Here is a 20,055-nt window from a genome sequence, read left to right on the forward strand (position 1 = left end):
ACCTAAATAAGGGTTTGGAAAAAATTAAGTTCATGTGTATGTGCTCATTGAAAGAAGAGACATTAAAGAAAATGCAAGCAGAAACTGTTTAGAAATAAAATATTGTATTTTCTCCATATTGAGTTTGTTATCTCCCTTTAAAAACTCCAAATTCTTCAATTTACGTTTATTATAACATGGGTCTGACTGTCTCTCATTATAGAAAGGCAGCCGGCTCACTGGTTTGCGATTTGAGTTCCTGAAGTAAAATAGCCATTTTTATGTCCGAAACTGGTTAGTAGTAGTAGTAATAATGCGGGGGGGACCCCTAAAAGGTCCGGCGACTAGGCCTTAAGACCCTTTTCGCCGTTTCCCCTCAAACCCTCATCCTCCACCTTACCACATCTGATCTACGCCACCCAGCCTCAATGAACGCCTCCCTGACGAAGCCAAGAATCCGTCTCCACTCCAAGGAAGACAGTTCCCTGCAGGTGAGTGTGGAGGCCCCAAGAAAGCGCCTCCTAATAGACGACCAGCGATGGCAGACTCCTAATAGGTGATATGATATCTCCTCCGCCGTTCCACATTGTGAACAAACGGGGCTATAACCAATTCCTAGTAGATGCAAATATCTGTTTAGACCACAGTGGCCTGTCAGAACCGCAACTAGTGTTTTTAAGGCCCAGCGACTTCTTGACATCAACCATTTGAATTTTGCCTTGGCGTTAGCATTTTTGATACTGCTGGCAATAAATTTGACTCCGATATAGGTAAGTAGAAAAAAATACAGACAATATTACAACAGATTAAATGTATTGAGAAAAATTACAGAACATTAATTAATAACACATCCAATAAACATTGACATGACCTGTAGAGGCGATAATAAAACAAAAAGAACCGTTAGGTATGCCTTTTTGTAACTAATTGTCACCAAAAGTGAATCCATTTCAAAGAAAGTTACTTAAATTCCTTTCTTAATTTTAAAGTGATAGGACACCATACCATTGCTAGAATAGGACGACAAGATGCTGTTGGGAAACATTATGCATTTTTTGAATAAATCCTCATCCGACATTTCGTTTAGGCAGTAATCAGTGCGGATCAGGCGTTTTTCCGGCCGGCGAATGTCGATGATGCTCACTTCATAGACGAAATTTTTCAAGTCGCGTTGCACGCCAATTGCTTCAGCTGCCCACATGCAATAATCGCTCATCCTCTTGCAACTCAGTCTAAGTAACGAAAAAAACTGTAATGATTGAAAGAAAGTTGGTGTGAACCCACCTAAAAATATGGTCATAAGCCAGAAGAATTTTCCGGTCAAAAACATGGTTGTACATGGAGTGCTGCTCTAATCTAAATGAATCTGTGTATCCTTGAGCCTCTGATGTAACTACGTAGTCTGAATGATGGGTTTCCAGATGACTTACTATGATGTCATGACTGCCTGACATGGAGCACTGGGGGAGAGGGCAAGTATATGGCTTGTAGGGGCAAACAGCTGCAAAAATGTTCAATTGTTATGTTTAGCAATGTAGTTACTTTAATTATTTGTTTATACTCAATAAACACACTTTTGCTAACTAACTACTACAATTTTTGAAGTTACATACATACTGAAAACTATACCTTCATGTCTGGTGATATCACTAGGAGACAATGACATCATACATCCCAAATCATGGTAAGCACAAGGGTAAGACACACCAGCTGTCAAACCCTCCAAAGAATAGTTTCTGGTCATCCCAAAGGCTGCACGACAAGTGGGACACTTCTCCAGTCTTGGCTTGCAAGTATTGCAAATGCTATGACCTGATTGGCATTGGAAAATTGGTGGTTTCATAAAACCTTTACACACTGGACACTCAAAGAATTGTAACATTCTTTCTCCAATATACTGTACTGGAGTGTCATAGGTTTTAATTTTAAAAATATTGGTAATGCGGTTGGTCACTTTTACAGTTTGATGTAGAGAGAGTAGGTCGACACTTACTGCATCACACTCATCTAGAATCTTGTACACATAATTGGAATCAACCACTTTTGAGCGGGTTTTAATGTAGCTATCACTGTTGCCTTTGTGCTTAACTGAGTAGTCATAATTGCTGTCCTCATCTTTAACATTGCAGACTACATATAACAGTTTGTTTTTTTCATGGTTCAGCTGCATTTTTAGCAAGAGGATTATGTTCTTCATTACTAGCAGTTTAATGAGTTCCCCTTCATTGAATGTGATATCCAAGTAAAACAAACCGTTTTCAAAATTAATGACATGCTCCCCATGACAGTTCAAAAAATGGCCAACAAACTCAGTTGGAAACCCTTCCCAACTACAGTCTGCAATCAACCACATGGGGCATTTCTTAGAACAATACCTGCAGTTTTCTTCATGATCTAGTAAATCCAGACTGGAGCTCCAGTGCTCACAACCTTTGTCTCTGTAACGGCAGGGATAACTCAGTGTAACAACCAATTCCTCAAGAGCTGTATTCTGTAGACAGTTGCTTCCCACAAAATTCTCATTATAACAAGTGAAACACAAATTGCCTGTATTCTCTACCAGCATCACTGGCGGAGACAGTAGGAGGTTTTTGCATGCTGCACAATGTAAAATGTTCTTTTTCAGTAAAACGTCGGTAACGGATTTCACTGATTTGGCCATGGCTCTCTGAATTTGTCCAGAGGACAAAGACTATAGCAACAAACTGAGCCAAGCTGTTTTGTTAGAGATAAAAATCACTGTTAGGGAAAATGTTTGATGTTTGCACTAGTGTGTTGTTACAAGTGTTGCGTAATTTAGCGTTTTTTATTTTTGCAAAAAACAAGATTATCTAGATTTTGGTTTCAGTAATAAACAAAACAAAAAGACTTTTAACATAACCTTGACTGTCTCTTGTCAGTTGTCAACTTGTCAATGAACTTATGATTTTAGGGACGTTGTAGCAGATCGATATAGACTATGTATTGTACTGTATTTGTAATTGGTAATTTATTTAAAAACTAGGAGGAGTGATTGTGAATTAAGTTGGTTATAGTGGTCAAATGTGATTGGCCGGTTGACCGTATAATTTACATAGCAGAAATCATAATTAGACTGAGGCCGAATTCGTTTTCAAGCTCCATGGAGCGAGCAGCGCGTTTTTGACGTCACGATGACGTAATTTAGCAAAAGCATAATTTAACCAACTGTCAAATTACGTAATTGTGACGTCAAAAACACTCTACTCGCTCCATTGAGCTTGAAAACGAATGCGGCCAGGTTATCTCAAAAAAATCAGGCTTCTTTGCATGTTACTAGCAAATATATGGCAAGCCGTTTTACTTTTTATTACATTTTCAACCTCAAATGTCATAAAAACTGTTTTAACGAGTGTATTAAAATGATACTTTGTTTTCATTATCAGATAATGAAAACGTTTCTATTATGTGATAATAAAAACACATATCAAAAAAATGAATGTACTTTTTTTTACACTTATTTTCATTATCAGATAATGAAAACGTTTCTATTATGTGATAATAGAAATAGAAGTCATAAAAACTACCAGCGTTTTTAAGACATTTTAAAATCAGATGTATTTAAATTATCAGATAATGGAAATTAGTTTTTATTATGTGATAATGAAAACAAGTATCAAAAAAACGCATTTTGTTTTTATGATACTTATTTTTTAGACACTATTAAAATTGTGATAATTTAAAGGAAAAAAACTAAAATTGACAACCAGTGACAAGCACCTTTAATGACGTTTTTGACATTGCTGAACTTAGACTGTGACGATTTCCTTAATATACAGAATACTATACATCACAGTCCGAGTCCACATGTCACCCCATGGCGCCCTCTATTTCCATTATCACATAATAGAAATGAATATCATAAAAATAGAAGTCTTAAAAAAAACTTTAGTTTTTTTGATATGTGTTTTTATTATCACATAATAGAAACGTTTCCATTATCTGATAATGAAAACAAGGTATCAATTTTAAAAAAAGTCGTTAAAACAGTTTTTATGACATTTGAGGTTGAAAATGTAATAAAAAGTAAAAGGGCTTGCCATACAAATACGTTGTTACTAGGAGTAGAAAATTGTCCTGAATTGACTGAGCAAAGCACAATTATTGCATTCTACTGCCGTGTAACATATACATTTTTTTTCAAGCGTTTTTTAGTTCAAATTCCAAAATATCGACAGATTCTTGGTGACAACAACCACAATCTTATTTCCTTGGCAAAAACGTCAATAAACACAAAATGTCAATCTCACGCAAAACCATTCATCATGCGTCAAAAATGACAATATTGACATTATTTATTTACTAGTACAACAATAAAAATTCATTATTGTACTAGTAACATAATGTAGTTTGTTTCTACGCTGGCAGTACCGGTCAATAGTTGTTTTTTGTCGACCGAGTATTAACAGCCTTTTTTAATGGACGATAACGAATGCAAAATCGTTCATTAATGCATAATTTTGCAATTGTTTTGCTTTAATGCACGATTTTATCATAGGCAACCAAATACGCTCATAGTATAGTTCCATCCTTCTTTATTTGTATTAAACAGAGAGAAATAGACCCACATTTTTAGTTGACAGCCACCATTACCGACAGAACTGTCACTGTCATTGTCAAGCTTAGCATTCAATTTGCATTTTTATTTTAGTTAAACCTTGAATAAAACTCTATGTGTTATTATTTTTATTGGCGTTTCAAGTTACTTCAAAGTCGGGGTAACCCGTTCCTAACCGAACATTGTAGATAATATGACACTGTCACTTCATATTGCAAAATTCCTGACCAAAATCAATGTAAAAACTGATCACCAGAGGGAGTATCTCTTTGAAACGCCAATACACTTGCACAGCCAATGTCACGTGTTTTTGGTAACTTTTGCTTGTATATGTCAAGCTTCTCCCATTCGCTTCTCCTAGTTTTTAAATAGACTATAAGCATATTTCCTATTTTACCTCCACACTACATTTGTTTTGATTACTCCGTGGTATGACAGAACTGTCATCGTGACGTCAAAAAATCGTCGGCCGCATTCGTTTTCACGCTCCATGGAGCGAGTAGAGCGTTTTTGACGTCACGATGACGTAATTTAGCAAAATCATAATTTGACCAACTGTCAAATAACGTCATTGTGACGTTAAAAAAGCCGCCGTCGTCGTTGGATTATCACTTGCTCCATTATTTTAGATCCAAGATTTAAATTTTAAGTTGAGCGTTCGTTGCAACGTGAAATCCATTCTAGGTCGTCATCAGTTTTACGGCAGTGTTTGCATTAGGGATTTGGCAAAACGAAAATGGCAACTTAAGACTAATTAAACCTTGAAAACACCTTAAGGTTTTAAGCAATTTTGCCTTCGCAAAGTAGTTCAGTTCGGAAAGTTTTCCTATGCAATATAAACTACTTGAGGCACTTACCGCATCTCTTTCGGCGTAGCCGTAATACTCGAGTGTATGTATTTGGTTAAAACTTTTTTAATATGTAAGCCGTCTATAATCGAGGGAGATTAATGAAAATTACCACTTTACAATGGAGAAAAACGAAAAGCGGCCGACCGAAGTTTGTAATACGGCTACTGCATTCGGGCAACAATAGTAATTTTCCTATCGGCCAAATGACTCGGCAAATTAGGATCATTTAGTTGCCGGCACGTTTCGCACCCTAAAGCCCTCTTTAACGCAGAAACGCAAATGAAAATTTGCTTCGAAACACATTTTGGTAAAACCGACTTTCCTCCTTTCAGATTATTAAATCGATTTCATTCGCTTCTGCCACTAAAAAAACTTTGTTGATCTAAATCAGCGCAGCCCTGCACTATACAGTCTACTCGATTTATTTCTAAAACTAGAACAGATATCCCGGATTTTATTTCGACGATAAATTCTTAATGGTCCATCGACCAATCTTTCAGGAAGCGAAACGTCCAACAGGCAATACTGGGTCAAGTGTTTTCGGTCAAGCGGACTATTAAAGGGCTGCTCTTGATTGAACGACACAGCCGAGCCACTTTGACGATCTTTAATACACTACAGACTAGGCTAATTCATATGCAAACGGTTTATGTAAGTCACTCTACAAACAATATCGATAATGCTAGTTTACATACACAGTGTCTCAAAATTATTTATCAAAAGTTGCTGTAATTTGACGAAACTTGGGTTAAATAAATTTCCAAGCTACAGAGAACGCTAGAGTTTTTCCATTATTGTAAGATCACGTTACTTTTTTAAGTCGAGACATTCAAATATCTAGGATAAGTACCAAATTGATTGTGACACTATTACCTAATTATGAACTTATCTGCATTATCAAAATGTTAGTAACCATTCTTCTTCTTTTTCTTTATTAGCCATTTTCTGTCCATTCCTGAAGAAAGGCCTCTTTCATTTGTTTCCATGCTGCTCTGTCCTTCTGTCCATCTTCCTCCCGCTGTTCTCTTCACATCATCCAACCATCCCCTCTGTGGCCTGCCAACACTCTTCTTTGTTATTGTTTGCCGTGGTCTGCAGTGTACAAGCTTTGATACCCATCTATCCACACTTGTGTGGATGTCCACACTTGTCCATTCCTGAAAAAAGGCCTCTTTCATTTGTTTCCATGCTGCTCTGTGCTTCTGTCCATCTTTCTCCCGCTGTTCTCTTCACATCTTCCAACCATCCCCTCTGTGGCCTGCCAACACTCTTCTTTGTTATTGTTTGCCGTGGTCTGCAGTGTACAAGCTTTGATACCCATCTATCCACACTTGTGTGGATGTCCACACTTGTCCATTCCTGAACAAAGGCCTCTTTCCTTTGTTTCCATGCTGTTCTGTCCATCTTCCTCCCGCTATTCTCTTCACATTATCCAACCATCCCCTCTGTGGCCTGCCAACACTCTTCTTTGTTATTGTTTGCCGTGGTCTGCAGGGTATAAGCTTTGAGACCCATCTGTCCACACTTAGTTTGGCAACATGCCCAACTCATTGCCACTTCGTTCTAGTAACCATTAACTTGCTCAATTTAGTTTGTCCCTTCCCTATGAAACATCAAAATAATACACAGTAGATTCTTACAACTGTTTAATAATCGAAATTTGAGGTAAACATATTACTCAACAGAAAAACTGGTATAACAGTATTCAGTTTGTATCTTCAAAACGAATCGTTTGTGAATAATAATCTGATTTGACAACTTAAACCAAATGACGTCATCCGAGAAAAATAATGTGTATAGGGTGTACCAAATAAGTATGATTTTTGCTGAGGTTATTTTTTTGTGTTAGTCTGCCTAGAGTACAAAAAATATTTGAGTGTTCTGTCTGGATCATATAGGAGTGCTATTGGGTACTACCGACTAGTGACAGCTAGACTGAAAGTAGTACTTCATTCAATCAATTATTTTCTCTAATAATCCATCATTTCCAGAACGAATTTGATGTAAAATCGCGTAACATTGTCAGCTTTATGATAAATAGAACAAGCCTAGAAACCAGAATTTGAATGAAGAGCAAAGCTCTCTATGCCGTGGAGTTGCAATGTCAATACTGATATATTACCGCAATATAACAGGAAAACTTCGTTCGCTTTCTCGCAGGAAAATATTATGGAAAACCCCTTCCGGTAATGTGCTGACGTGGACATTTCGTTCGATTCTTAACCACTGGAGGAGGCTGCTGAAGATAAATTATTGCACCATCTGTTCGGATATCTGAACAGTGCGCGATAAACCGTTTTAAGTCATGCTCGATTCGGAAATTTGCATACCTACGCCGTATAGTTCGTCGATAAACCATTATCCTCTCAATATTCTACCTTTTTGATGACATTAGCCAGACAAAACTAAATTGTGATACGCTGCAGTTTTTAAAGTGGAACTTTTCTCCACAAGCAAATAAAATGCGAGAATAAAGTTGGGAATATTATTTCAGTAAAAAAGGAATAAAGTGTCGCGAGAAAACGTTAAGTATGGATATTAGTATTCTTTCCATTGTGTGTTTAAATAAGTGCTTCTAGAATGCTAGTGCTTGTGCCTTACATATTTTTATTAGATATTTTCAACGGTTCTTTGGAATGTTCGCAGAAAATTAATGTATTTTTTTAGAATTATTGTGTAAAGAAAAAACTGACTGAATGTTGCATGTCAGTGGAGTATAACATATGTCCAAATGAATTTTTCATTACATCACAATGAAACAAATGGAGGATCATTTCTTCTTCAACCGGATTAGGAAAAATGGTTTACTTTTGTAACTAAAAATCCATTAAATTCTGGTTATTTTAACAGATTGCATACAATAATTTTTTAAGTAAAACTTTGAGCAGTAAAAAAATACCATAGTCCTTAAATAACTTGATAGTAATAAATGCCAATTAGTGGTGAATAATCGCCATGTTTTGGTGTCCTGTCTAATAATCTAGAATGAAACATATAAATTATATGAACCAAATACTATAAATGCCTTTATAAATTGTATTAAATAAAGAAATCCAAAATTCTTACCTGTTTTTATTATTATTAAGTTCAGTCGTTCAAAGTAATACGCAGTGGACCAGACTTTGTTGCATATTGGAGAAACATGAAAAGTTGCTTTGACTGTAAACTTGTTTTGACTAAAATGTAAGATATACAGATCGTATGTTGTTTGAAGCACTATTAAGGTTTCTGACTTAGAGGCTGTTTCAAATAAGTCTAATGGGCATATCCCACAAAGGAAAAAAATATAACATTTTCAAATTTCAACCAAAAATAAAACTGCTTTGATATAAATTTAAATTGATCAGGTATTTTGCGGACAGTTTGATGTAGCTATGAGCGTTGCTATTGGATTTAATTCCATTTTTTATTTTGACTTTCGACATCGTTTTTACTTTGAAAAGCTAAAAAAATCAAAATAAAGTCAGTTTGCTTACTCTCCAATGTTTTAAAGCTTCACGACCACTACTTTGACAGTTGTGATGTCACAATCTAATCAATACTCTTCTGGTACTCCATAACTACTGCCAGATACTCCAAAACGGTCAAAATTTTACGCTCAAAAAATCGGAGTAAAATCAGTTCGCTTGCTCTAACTACAATGCACACAATATGTTTTATAAATTTATGACCATTACCTTGACAGTTGAGACATCACAATCTAGTAAATAGTTTGCTGATATTCTGTTAGTCAAAATTTCAGGCTAGGAATCCCAAAAAATCGGAGTAAAGTCAGTTTGCTTGCTCTACATTGCTGTTAAATACGTTAAAACTTTCCAAGTTTGCTTTGGAAAGCCATTAGTGAGCTCAATGACTCAAAGTATAGTTAGTTTCGATGTAATAGGTATAGTAAAAGCAGAATGTATTTTAGAGCTTCATGGTCATTACTTTGACAGAATAGATAGTGTCTTATCACAACTGTTATGACAAAAATGTCAAAGTTTAAAAAAAGTTACATTTACCATAACAAAACATGATCGGCCAATTAGGCAGATAATAAATTTTGAAATTCGAGAATAAACCGTGACTGGACTGAAATGAAACTGCGTATATCCCGACATATCAATTTCAACCCGTCTATTAATATTGCAAGTTCGAATTGGGATTTTGATCCCTCATCGACGTGCGCAATTATAAAATCCAACTGACATTTGAAATGCACCACCGTTATCTAGGTTGGAGCGTCCGGATGGATTTACAACGCGCCATTAGGTTAATTATTTTCAACAAAGGGAATGCGTTAAAACCCTCATTTTTGAAATACGCTTTTTGTATTGACCCAACAATGTTATGCCTACATTTATTCATTAATTTTCCGGCCCCTACTCTCAAAAATTGAAATTAATACCAGCGCCTAAACAATAAGCATTATTCACAAAAATAATGGCATTGATAATCGGAAGCTATTTATTTGGGTATAAGTTTGCTGCGCCCGCAAATTGGGGAAGGTAAATCAATCTGATAATTATTAACATTTAATTAAACGCACTGCATGGAAAGAATTTACTGCATTGTAGATAAATACGGCTACAAAACTGGTAATTTCGTTTTCAAAATGGATATTGTATTATTTGGCTAGCCCGAGGTAGTTTAAATTATAAATAGAGTTTCGGGTTTGCTTTTTGTTTCAATAAAATCTCTACCATAAATTGTGGGGATTAATCAACTAGAAAGTACATTAATAGAGAATAAGAATTTTTAATTTAAAGTTAAATACAGACTGTCTCAAAAAAGCTACGACGTTTTAGGTATGTGTATTTTAGGGACACCCTGTATAAATATGTTGACATTAAGGCCCAGTTGTACAATCGCAGTTCAAAGACCGGTTCAGTTGAACTGCAACTGGTAGTTAAACTTTTCCATAAGAAATGCATTGCTGTCAAAGTGACATTTCTGACATAAACCAGGTTCAAAGGTTGAACCACTATTGTACAACTGGGCCTTAGTAGAGTCGTTTTCCAGTTAATAAAATGTCAAACTTGTAATTTTACTGTTTTTTAAAATAACATTTTGCCATGAATAATCAAGGGACTGAAAGATCATTATTCAGGCCATTATTTTGAGTCCCTTCAGGATTCAGAGGTTGGCTTTTTTGACGTCACGGTGACGTAATTTGACAGTTGGTCAAATTATGGTTTTGCCAAATTATGTCATCGTGACGCCAAATTTTGGAGTTTGAAAACATGATAGGAGATATTATAGGGGTACTATGTAACTTGATAGATATAGAAACAGATATTTAAACAAGGCAGACTTATAGTTGGACATGCAAGTCAAAGTGAGATAAAGACATTTCTTTTCTATTCCCTTACATAGTTCCACTGCTGATGTTCTTTGTAGAGTTTTTCGGTGGTTTTCCGTATTCGTTTTTAAAGATTTTGCATTTGTTTCTGTTTCATGGTCGGAAAACTAAAGAAATTTGGGATAAACATGTCTCCTGTAGACAAGTAGTCCATTTGATCTGATACTCCTAAGAACGACCAATTAAGTTCCAATACATGGGTTAAAGTTAAAATAGAATGCTTTAACTCACCGACCAATTTTTAGGTGTTTATGGTGACCGAGATGGTGACCCGTCTCTATCAAGTGCCTCGAGGATGGTTAGAGAAATTTTAAGGATGTGAAAGTAATTAAAATACTCGTAATCTTTCAGAAGATGAATTCAAATGAATTTCACCCAAAAACTAAGCTTTGAAACGTTTGAAAACTTTCGAAAGCCAAAGAAACTCTAAGGCAAACCGAAATCATAGACACCCTTGACAATGACAGTGACAGTAAGTTCTGTCGGTAATGGTGGATGTCAACTAAATAATGTGCGTCTATTTTTCTCTGTTTAATACAAATAAAGAAGGATGGAATTATACTATGACCGTATTTGGTTGCCTATGATAAAATCGTGCATTAAAGTAAAACAATTGAAAAATCATGCATTAATGGGACTCTATAGGACTCTGTTCTCCAACTGACTGGTTTCCAACTCAGAAACAGTAAATGTCAAGTTTCATTGGGAATGCTTACGTGACTATGACGTTTTCTGACTTGTGGCCAATGGATGTATTTATTTCTCTGATTACTAGTTGGATTTTCGGTAACCGAAAATGTCTAAACAATTCAGTGAAGAGCGAACAGCGGCTGATAGATGTTTCATGTGACATACAGAGAGTTGCTGCTTACCTTACTTTGCAGGTTTACCATCAAGAAAATAACACACACAGTCCCCAGAATCACTACCAACACCAGCCTGCACAATTCAAATAAAGTAATTTTACGAGTAACTAACCACACTGATTTAATTTTTCCGCTCTTGTTTATATTTTGCTTTTTTCAATTTTTTCCAGCTTTAACTTTAACCTTTCTCCTGAGTCTTGTCAAATCGGTAAACTCAAGCACTGTCAACGTCAATTGTCAATCAATATATTTCTGTCCTTTGCTATCATTGAAAACACACTGATGCCATGTTGCCGAATGCTCTCGTAAAAAATATATTGTTATTACTATTGATAGACAAAACAATTTTCTTGCACTGACACATGCAATGTTATTGTCCAGTAACAAACACCTTTGTTATAACGTGCCAAGGACGGTAAACAGTAAAGGATTGCTTAATCCCATAAGCGCAATGTTACCCGTATCGGCTACGTACGACAAAATTAATTTTGTCGACGGTATTGGCGTTTGGCAACAACGCGCTGAAAATATGGCCTACTTGATATTTTTTTCGTTTTCTGTCTTAGTCCCGCGCATGCAATAATGTACGTTTCTCTGTCCGTTACACGGTTTTCCTATGGTCGGTTTTGGATTTACCACACCTGTATAGTTCTAGTACCAACATGTAATTAAAATTGTTCTTTAAAAAAGTTTCAAATTATGTATTTCAGAGTCAGATTTAATTCTTTTGGTCTGTTGAATGTAGAATTTTTATTTCGTGATAGAATTAATGGAAACTAAATTATACAGAACGACTGCGAGTTCCCCATTCTTGTAGTTGCCAGGTATGTGATCGTCGGACCGCCGTACTAATTTATAGCCTTTGTCCCGAATTGAAATAGAGGTTTACTTTGAATTAATGTAAATGAGCCCTTTAAGCAGGCAACAAAACATTCTACAGTCCGATACACTGGCTGCCTTTAATTACCATTCTATTTTGTAATGAATTTTCGTTAATTTTCCCAAAATTAGGTCGATGGGCTATTATCTTTAAAACACCCCCGAAAACAATTAACGTAAATTACGCGCCGCATCCTGCGCTATTAGGTCTGTTCGCAGAGGCAATCCCTGACTGGTTTCCAACTCAGAAACAGTAAATGTCAAGTTTCATTGGTTGAATTCTCACGTGACTATGACGTTTTCTGACTTGTGGCCAATGGATGTGTCTGATTACTAGTTGGAGATTTTCTCTGCGAACAGACCTATTAAAACCGGGGTTTACACACCCACATACACGCGCGCGCCATCTCTTTCCGGCCTAGGCCGGGTCAGGGCTGCCAACAAAGAAAACCTGTCGTTTTGCTAAAATAATATACATATTCATCATCGTTGCCGGTGCAATTGTACAAAACAAACGAGAAGCGCGGCGTTGTTTTGCGCCGCCGTGCGGCGCCTATTGTTGCAGGGTCCGGGAGGGGGAGGAGGTCGGCGTCTCGACGTTGCCATACCGACCGGAAGTCGTAGTCATGGCGACGCTCAAAAACATTCGCGCAACAAAGGAGAGCGGGATTAATAGCGACGCTTGGTAATGCCGGGCCCAAATCGAGAAATAAGTGTGTGCTTTTCGGGAATGATACGATTTTAAGATGACGTAATGAGAATGTTATAGAGGGAAGGGATGAATTAGATATACAGGGTGGTTCCAAAGTTGGTGCTTTTCTTTCACCTGCGAATAGGGCTTCAAAAAATAAGGTTTTTTTCCTTTGACGCTTTTTCGAAATATGAACAATAACGAAGATACAGGGTGTCAAAGTTTTACTGAAAAAATAATAATTTAATGATTTTGGCCAAACCACTTGAAGTAATTAAACAAAATTTTGTAGGTGTCAATAGCTACCTGGAAAGGAAATTTTCCAAGAAACAACAATTTTCTTGCGTTTACCAGTGGCGTGCGTATAATTTTTTTAAAACGTTAAAAAAAAATATATTACCCTACTGGTTTTTTTCAAAATAAAATGTATTATTGAATTCCTTGTTCAATTCTAAAAATAAAACCCCTTTTATTATTTTTTGCTACGACGCACCATTTCCCAGTAAAAAAATAAAAACCGTCTTAATGCGTGCCTAAAATTAAATGCTGTTTGAATTTAAAATGTCAAATTATTAAAAATTAGTTCAAATGCGGCTGAAATCTTTTGTTTTTGTTTATGTCTGTTGATAAGGAATAACCTGTAGTTAGTTAAAATTAAATTTAAGTTATTTTCTATTTTGATTTTTTTTTCAGTTTTTGACACCCTGTATCTTCGTTATTGTTCATATTACGAAAAACTGTCAAAGGAAAAAAAACTTATTTTTTGAAGCCCTATTCGTAAGGGAAAGGAAAGCCCCAACTTTGGAATCACCTTGTATATTGTCTATAAAGTTTACTGAACCACCCTGTGTAAAAAATTTCACCATCATTTCTAAGGGTTTTCATAATATCTGGGTCATAACATATTTTGAAATAAGGGAAACATGAAATAACAGAAGTATACTTGAAATACCCTCTGTCTCAGAAAAAAGTGGCAGTCGTATTAAAATTCACTTATATCTTAGATTAGTTCTCAAGATTTTTTCCAAAATCAAAATTAGAACCATGTAACTGCCAAAATCATCAAGTTACGAGTTGTCAAAGGGTTGACACGACTAATTTGCAATGCTCCATGCAATAGCTCCCTAACATGACATTTATTGAAACATTCTAATAGGATATTTAAAGACAGTTTCAAGGACTACACACAGTGACTCTAGAACTGTCAAAATCACCAAGTAACGAGCTGTCAAAGCGCTAATCAGACTAAGTTATTAGTCTGATTATAAGTGATTAGTTTGATGTTCTCCATATAAAGGCTCCCTAACCGTTCGCATTTATAGAAACTCGAGTAGAACATTTAAAGACAATTTGAAGAGCAACACGGCATTCAAAACTACAACTGTCAAAATTACCAAGATACCAGCTGTCAAACTTTTTTAAAAAAATTAGTTTCAAGAACGCAATATGACAACTTTTGCTGCTCTCAGGAAAAGGTTTCCAAAAAGCTTTCTTCCTTGCTTCTTGTGTTGATTTGACTGTTTAAAGACACCGACGAGCCTTCAGACGTTTATTTGTCAATTCACAGACCATCAGAGAAATAAAAATGATTTTTTTTCTGTTTTTATTTTGACAAATAGCTCAAGCGTTATTTTGACAATCTGTAGTCGTTTGAAGTGCTGATTTGACAATTTCTGGTCTTGAGGAAGGTGCGTTTGACAATTCGGAGAAAGGAACAAGGCTTGTGACTTTAATTTGACAATTTAACAACAGCAAAAAAGCCTCCGAGTAATGATTTTGACTACCGAAAGACAATAAATAACTTCCTCTAGATTTACTTGACAAGTTCAGACACAATATAAGAAGCTTCCTGACTTCAGTGAAAGGTTTTCTAGCTTCAATTTGAGAATTTTATCTTTGAAAATGCTTACAGTGTTAATGTGACAATTCAAAGTTCTCAAATAGGCTGACTGGCAGACAGCACTTTTGGCTATTCAAAGACAAAAAGATGCCTTCTGGGTAAAATTTAACTGGATAACAGTTCCAGTCAAATTAAGAAAGAAGCTTATATACCTATATCCCCATAAATGGGGGTATAAATATTCCCTTTGCTGTGCATTCGAACCGTCCTGGAGGAAAATAAAAAATTGCCAAAATCACAATTTTTGTAAAAACAACATATTTATTGATAACTCCGTTTGAACGCTAGAGGGCGTTAAAATTCTTTCATCATAAAATCACATATTTTGTGACACTCGTTGATTGACCCTAAATTACTACCTTACTTGACAAGATACGTCAAAATGTCATAGGAAACAAAAGATAGAGCAGATTTCAAGGTTTCCAAAAATATCTCCCCATGAGTTGATTGATAACACCGTTTGGCCGCTAGAGAGCGTCAAATTTCCTTTACCATAATATCACATATTATATTGTAAATATTTTTTAGTCAGATTTCATGTATCTCTTAATCCGACCGAGTTCCTGGCAAAGAAATGGTTAAAATGTTAAATTTTATGTCTAACTCTGTTAGTTTTTGAGATATCAAAAAACCCACTGAACCAGCGTCTTTTCCGGGAAATTTTAACATAAAATGACACCGAGACGTCAACTGTAGCTTGACAAATAAAAAAGTTGTATTTTTTACGGTTCTAGGCCGCCATTTTGAATTTTCTGTCAAAATATTGACTTGCACCTCATTTTATAGGAAATTTCAAATAGTTGCAAGAAATGACAGACAAAATGGCGTTCCAGGCCGCCATTTTTAATTTTCTGTCAAAATATTGACTTGCATCTCATTTTAAAGAAAATTTCACGTAGTTTCTAGAAATGACAGACAAAATAGCGTCGCAGGCCGCCATTTTAAAATTTCTGTCAAAATATTGACTTGCACCTTATTTTAAAGGAAATATTGCGTATTTTATTGCAGTGTTAATATGACAATTCAAAGTTCTCAGATAGGCTGACTGGCAGACAGCACCTTTGGCTATTCAAAGACAAAAAGATGCCTTCTGGGTAAAATTTAACTGGATAACAGTTCCAGTCAAATTAAGAAAGAAGCTTATATATATCCCCATAAATGGGAATCGAAAATGGGTGGCATTTTTGTTGCTGTTTATTTCAAGACTAGACTGTATGTTGTAACATTGTCTATTAGGAGTTGTAAGGAAGCAATAACGTATCATCTGCAAACGTTATTCAATCGTTCTACATTTAGCAGGATTCTAGCTTCAATACCTTGCAGGGCTTCTCTGAAGATGTATTCCGAGTAGAAATTGAAAATTACAGGAAATAGAATGCAATCTTTACTTACACGACGTAATATTTTGTACTCTCGTTCTACCCCGGTCTACCCGGACACAAGCCATCGGATTCCAGTACAGATTTTTGATGATTTTGAGGTCCTTCCCATCCAGGCTAGCTTTTTGCAGATCTACCATCATTTGCGTGTGCCGCACTTGATTTGATTGGAGAAAGATTACACTTAGTAATTTAGTTATCCTCAGTATTGCTCGATATTATTAGCATTCAAACAATACTGATCTAGATTAAAATTAATCCAAGATTTGTGCGTTTATTTCATGGGTTGAATTTAAAAATCACAGTTCAGTTCAATCCTTTTAAATTTACGAATTGACTTAAAACACTCTGATCCGGATTAAATTCGTTTCACACTATTTACAATTCTCTTGTTGTGGATCATCCTAACTTCCTGATCCTAATCTAATAATTAAACAATGATGAAGTGAACTTTCAGAATAAAAAAGCTCTATCATATACGTAAAAAAAGACTATACTTTTCTACAACCGTCTTAGGACCAGTATTTTCACCTTTGGATAGATTTATTCTTAGAATAATTTCTATAGAAATGACAAAGCTGACAGAATTCTCATTTATCGTGTTCTCAACTAGTTGGTCTACTGGCATAAAATTAGGATAATTTGATTGACCAATACCAGAGAGATTTCCAAGTTAGAATCACCAGCATATTAAAAAATATTGATACTTGATCTTGACTTTTACGTTCAGTTTTCTACTAATGAAGCGAGTCTGGAAATAGAATAACTGGAGCGTAAAAACACCAATGAACCCGTTCACGTCAACCTAGATTGATACCCGTTTCGAGTCCTCAAAAGTAAATTAAGCATGAAGTAGTTGAGGGGTTGATACACAGCCGATGGAAATTCAAACAGTCGATCCTAACAAACTTAGCGAATGGGCGGCAAAACAAAATGGAGACCGGGCCTTGGGGGCCCTTCCAATTATGACGTAATTGCTGAGACCACAACATTTGCATATGCAAATTTTGTCTTGCCCTACTCCCGTTAATTACAATGCCCTTTTTCCGCATTCGAGACTGGTCTGTTACATATTCAGTTTGGTCAAGAATTTTAAACTTTTACTAATTATTCTGAAAGCAGCCGGGATTATTATTGTTTTATGGTTGGAAATTCGTTATGGGTGGTTCTGTGCTCTGACATTAATATATCGCAGCTATCGACGTTTCGGATTTGGGACAAACGCGAAATGGGCGGTCGTCAAAGACAATCCATTTATTACGGCTTTGTGTCGATTGCTAATAGCTTCTCTTGTCCCCCTCGTTTTTTTTTTTGGTATTTCCAGAACTCCTATTCTTGAGGGTTTTTATTTTCCTAATTGAGTAAGTCATGAGTTTCTGCTTTTCTGGCTGGTGACAATGGGCATTACGAGTTACCAGCTTTATCGAATTACCTGAAAATACGGACGTAACATGCTTTGATAGAAGATAATCGCTTTGTCAGACTATTGTTCCAAATAGAAACCTACTAGGGAAGGGTAAACGGAACTGGGTAAATACGATTTCACGATAACGTATACGCACTTTGGGATTGTTTAGGAGAGAATAGTCACTAGAACAGGTTCGTACTAGCCCTCCAAAAAAAAAAAAAACGTTAAAAGCCTACTCGTGTGCACGGTCGCAAACATTTGATCGATGACGACCATTATTTTTTTTGGTCGGTTATTATGCTGCCTAAAAATATATATTGTATCAGTCTCTCAGTAAAACCATATTGAACATTTCAATCCGAAATGGGCGGTCGTCCCGCAACGATGACAAATTACGTTTCCAGAAAATTAATGACGTTTTTCGCGATTCATGAGGTTTCGGACCAGTGAAAAATCGACTCGTATTTATCGCTCTTAATGATGCAGTGTTGTTTTTAAACGTCCCAAACCGCCACCGGTTAGGTAAATTGTCAGATTTATAGCCACTGTTGCTTAAGTCAATTACAGAATACGCTGGTAAATAAAATTTTGTAATGTACAGCGTGTTTCAGGGCAAAGACATACAACTGTCATCGTGGGAGCACCTTTTCCAATGAAAAATTTGAAAGATTTGTTTTATAAGCAGCTCAGTGTAATTATTTGCAGTGTTCACTGTTTTTGAGTAACAATGAATAAACATTATTTTGAAAATTGATATGAAATTGTCCGATATGAAAAAAAGTTCTGTTTTTAACATTACAGATTTTTTGTTGAAACGAAAAATCGTTTGACCATAGACAGCAAATTTTTTTGAAAGGCAAAATCAGTTTCTGTATTCTCTCATCTAAAATCACTTATTAATTTAATGGTAATATGTAAATAGTAAATATTATTTGAGACGCCAACTAACCTAACCTAACATATTTAAAAAACATGAATATACAGGGTGGTCCAGTTTTAAATGTCATACATTATGTCATTTTCCTGAAAAATGCTTTTCAAGGAAAATACAGTCCATAAAAGTTCAGTTTAAAAAATCGGTTTCTTGTCATAATTGTCAGACCGCTGCAACAATTTTAATAAAATTTAGAACAAATACATACATGTCCAGTGGTCTAAATACAGAAAGATGGTTTTAATTTTTCTGCTTTATTTTTAGTTTTTTTTTACTTGTTTAATTTGACAAAATAAGTATCTCTTATAAAATTCTAATTTGAAACTTTGTTTACAAAATAATTGAGTTATTACATTCAAAGACCCAAAACCAACCCAACCCAACTTAAAAATTCGAGGTCTTGAAAACGAAGAAAATAATTGACTTAAAAAGCTTAAAAAATCACCAGACAAACTAAAAGACTTTAGATTTCAAAATTGACTTAATAACCAGTAAATTTACTTTGAAACGATGAAAATTGACTTGAGAGGCTTAAAAATTGTCTTTTTAACCAGTTTTTACAGTTTTCAGACAAATTTAAAGACTTTAGCCTGAACAATTAACTTGGAAACTGTGAAAATTGACTTGAGAGGCTTAAAAACTGCCTTTGTAGTCAGTCGTTATAGTTTTCAGATAAGTTGAAAAACTTTAGTAGTGAAAATAGACTTGTAGCCATGAAAAACTACTTTTATCTAGAATTTTTGACTACAAATTCGCACATTTCAACCTTGAAAATTGACTTAAACACCAAAAAGTGACTCTGAACCAATGAAAACAGACATCAAAAGCTTAAAATTTGCTATTGAAGTAAGTTTTCATGATTTAAAAATACATTTCAATATTTTAGTCTTAAAAACAGGATATTGACATTAGATTCATGAAAATTGATTTGTAGACTAACTTTTCAAGTTTTTTTACTTTGCTATTTGTGTATTTTTTTAGATTTGTGACAACCAGGAAATATACAAGGTAACTAAACAGTTTGTTATAAAAAAAAGTTACAAAACACTAGTATTCCGGAAAATATACTCCTTATAGTTTCCGAGATTTTTTTTACATGTGTCTATTAAGCTTTTTTCTAGTTTTAGTCCTGTAGAAATTAGGAAGAACCTAAAATAGGTCTATGATTGCAGGATCTGTCATTCCTGATAATTCAAAACAATAATCAGCTCTGTACTACTTGTGCTTAGTTGCGTTTCTGTGCTAATATTT

At 35.3% G+C, this 20,055-nt stretch overlaps 1 protein-coding gene across 1 annotated transcript; it reads right to left on the reverse strand.

Moving 5' to 3' along the window:
* Positions 1 to 775: 775 nt before the first annotated feature.
* LOC145724248 (uncharacterized) lies at positions 776 to 2,869 on the reverse strand. Its single transcript, XM_081972414.1, has 3 exons — positions 1,609 to 2,869; positions 1,264 to 1,480; positions 776 to 1,211 (listed from the first exon to the last, which is right to left on the reverse strand). Exons 1-3 carry the CDS (start codon positions 2,639 to 2,641, stop codon positions 944 to 946), a joined length of 1,518 nt encoding a protein of 505 aa, XP_081828540.1. The 5' UTR covers positions 2,642 to 2,869; the 3' UTR covers positions 776 to 943.
* Between the last annotated feature and the right edge of the window lie 17,186 nt (positions 2,870 to 20,055).

Source organism: Ips typographus, linkage group LG2 (assembly GCF_016097725.1).
Source record: "Ips typographus isolate SLU linkage group LG2, UJ_Ityp_2.0, whole genome shotgun sequence".
Classification (NCBI taxonomy): domain Eukaryota; kingdom Metazoa; phylum Arthropoda; class Insecta; order Coleoptera; family Curculionidae; genus Ips; species Ips typographus.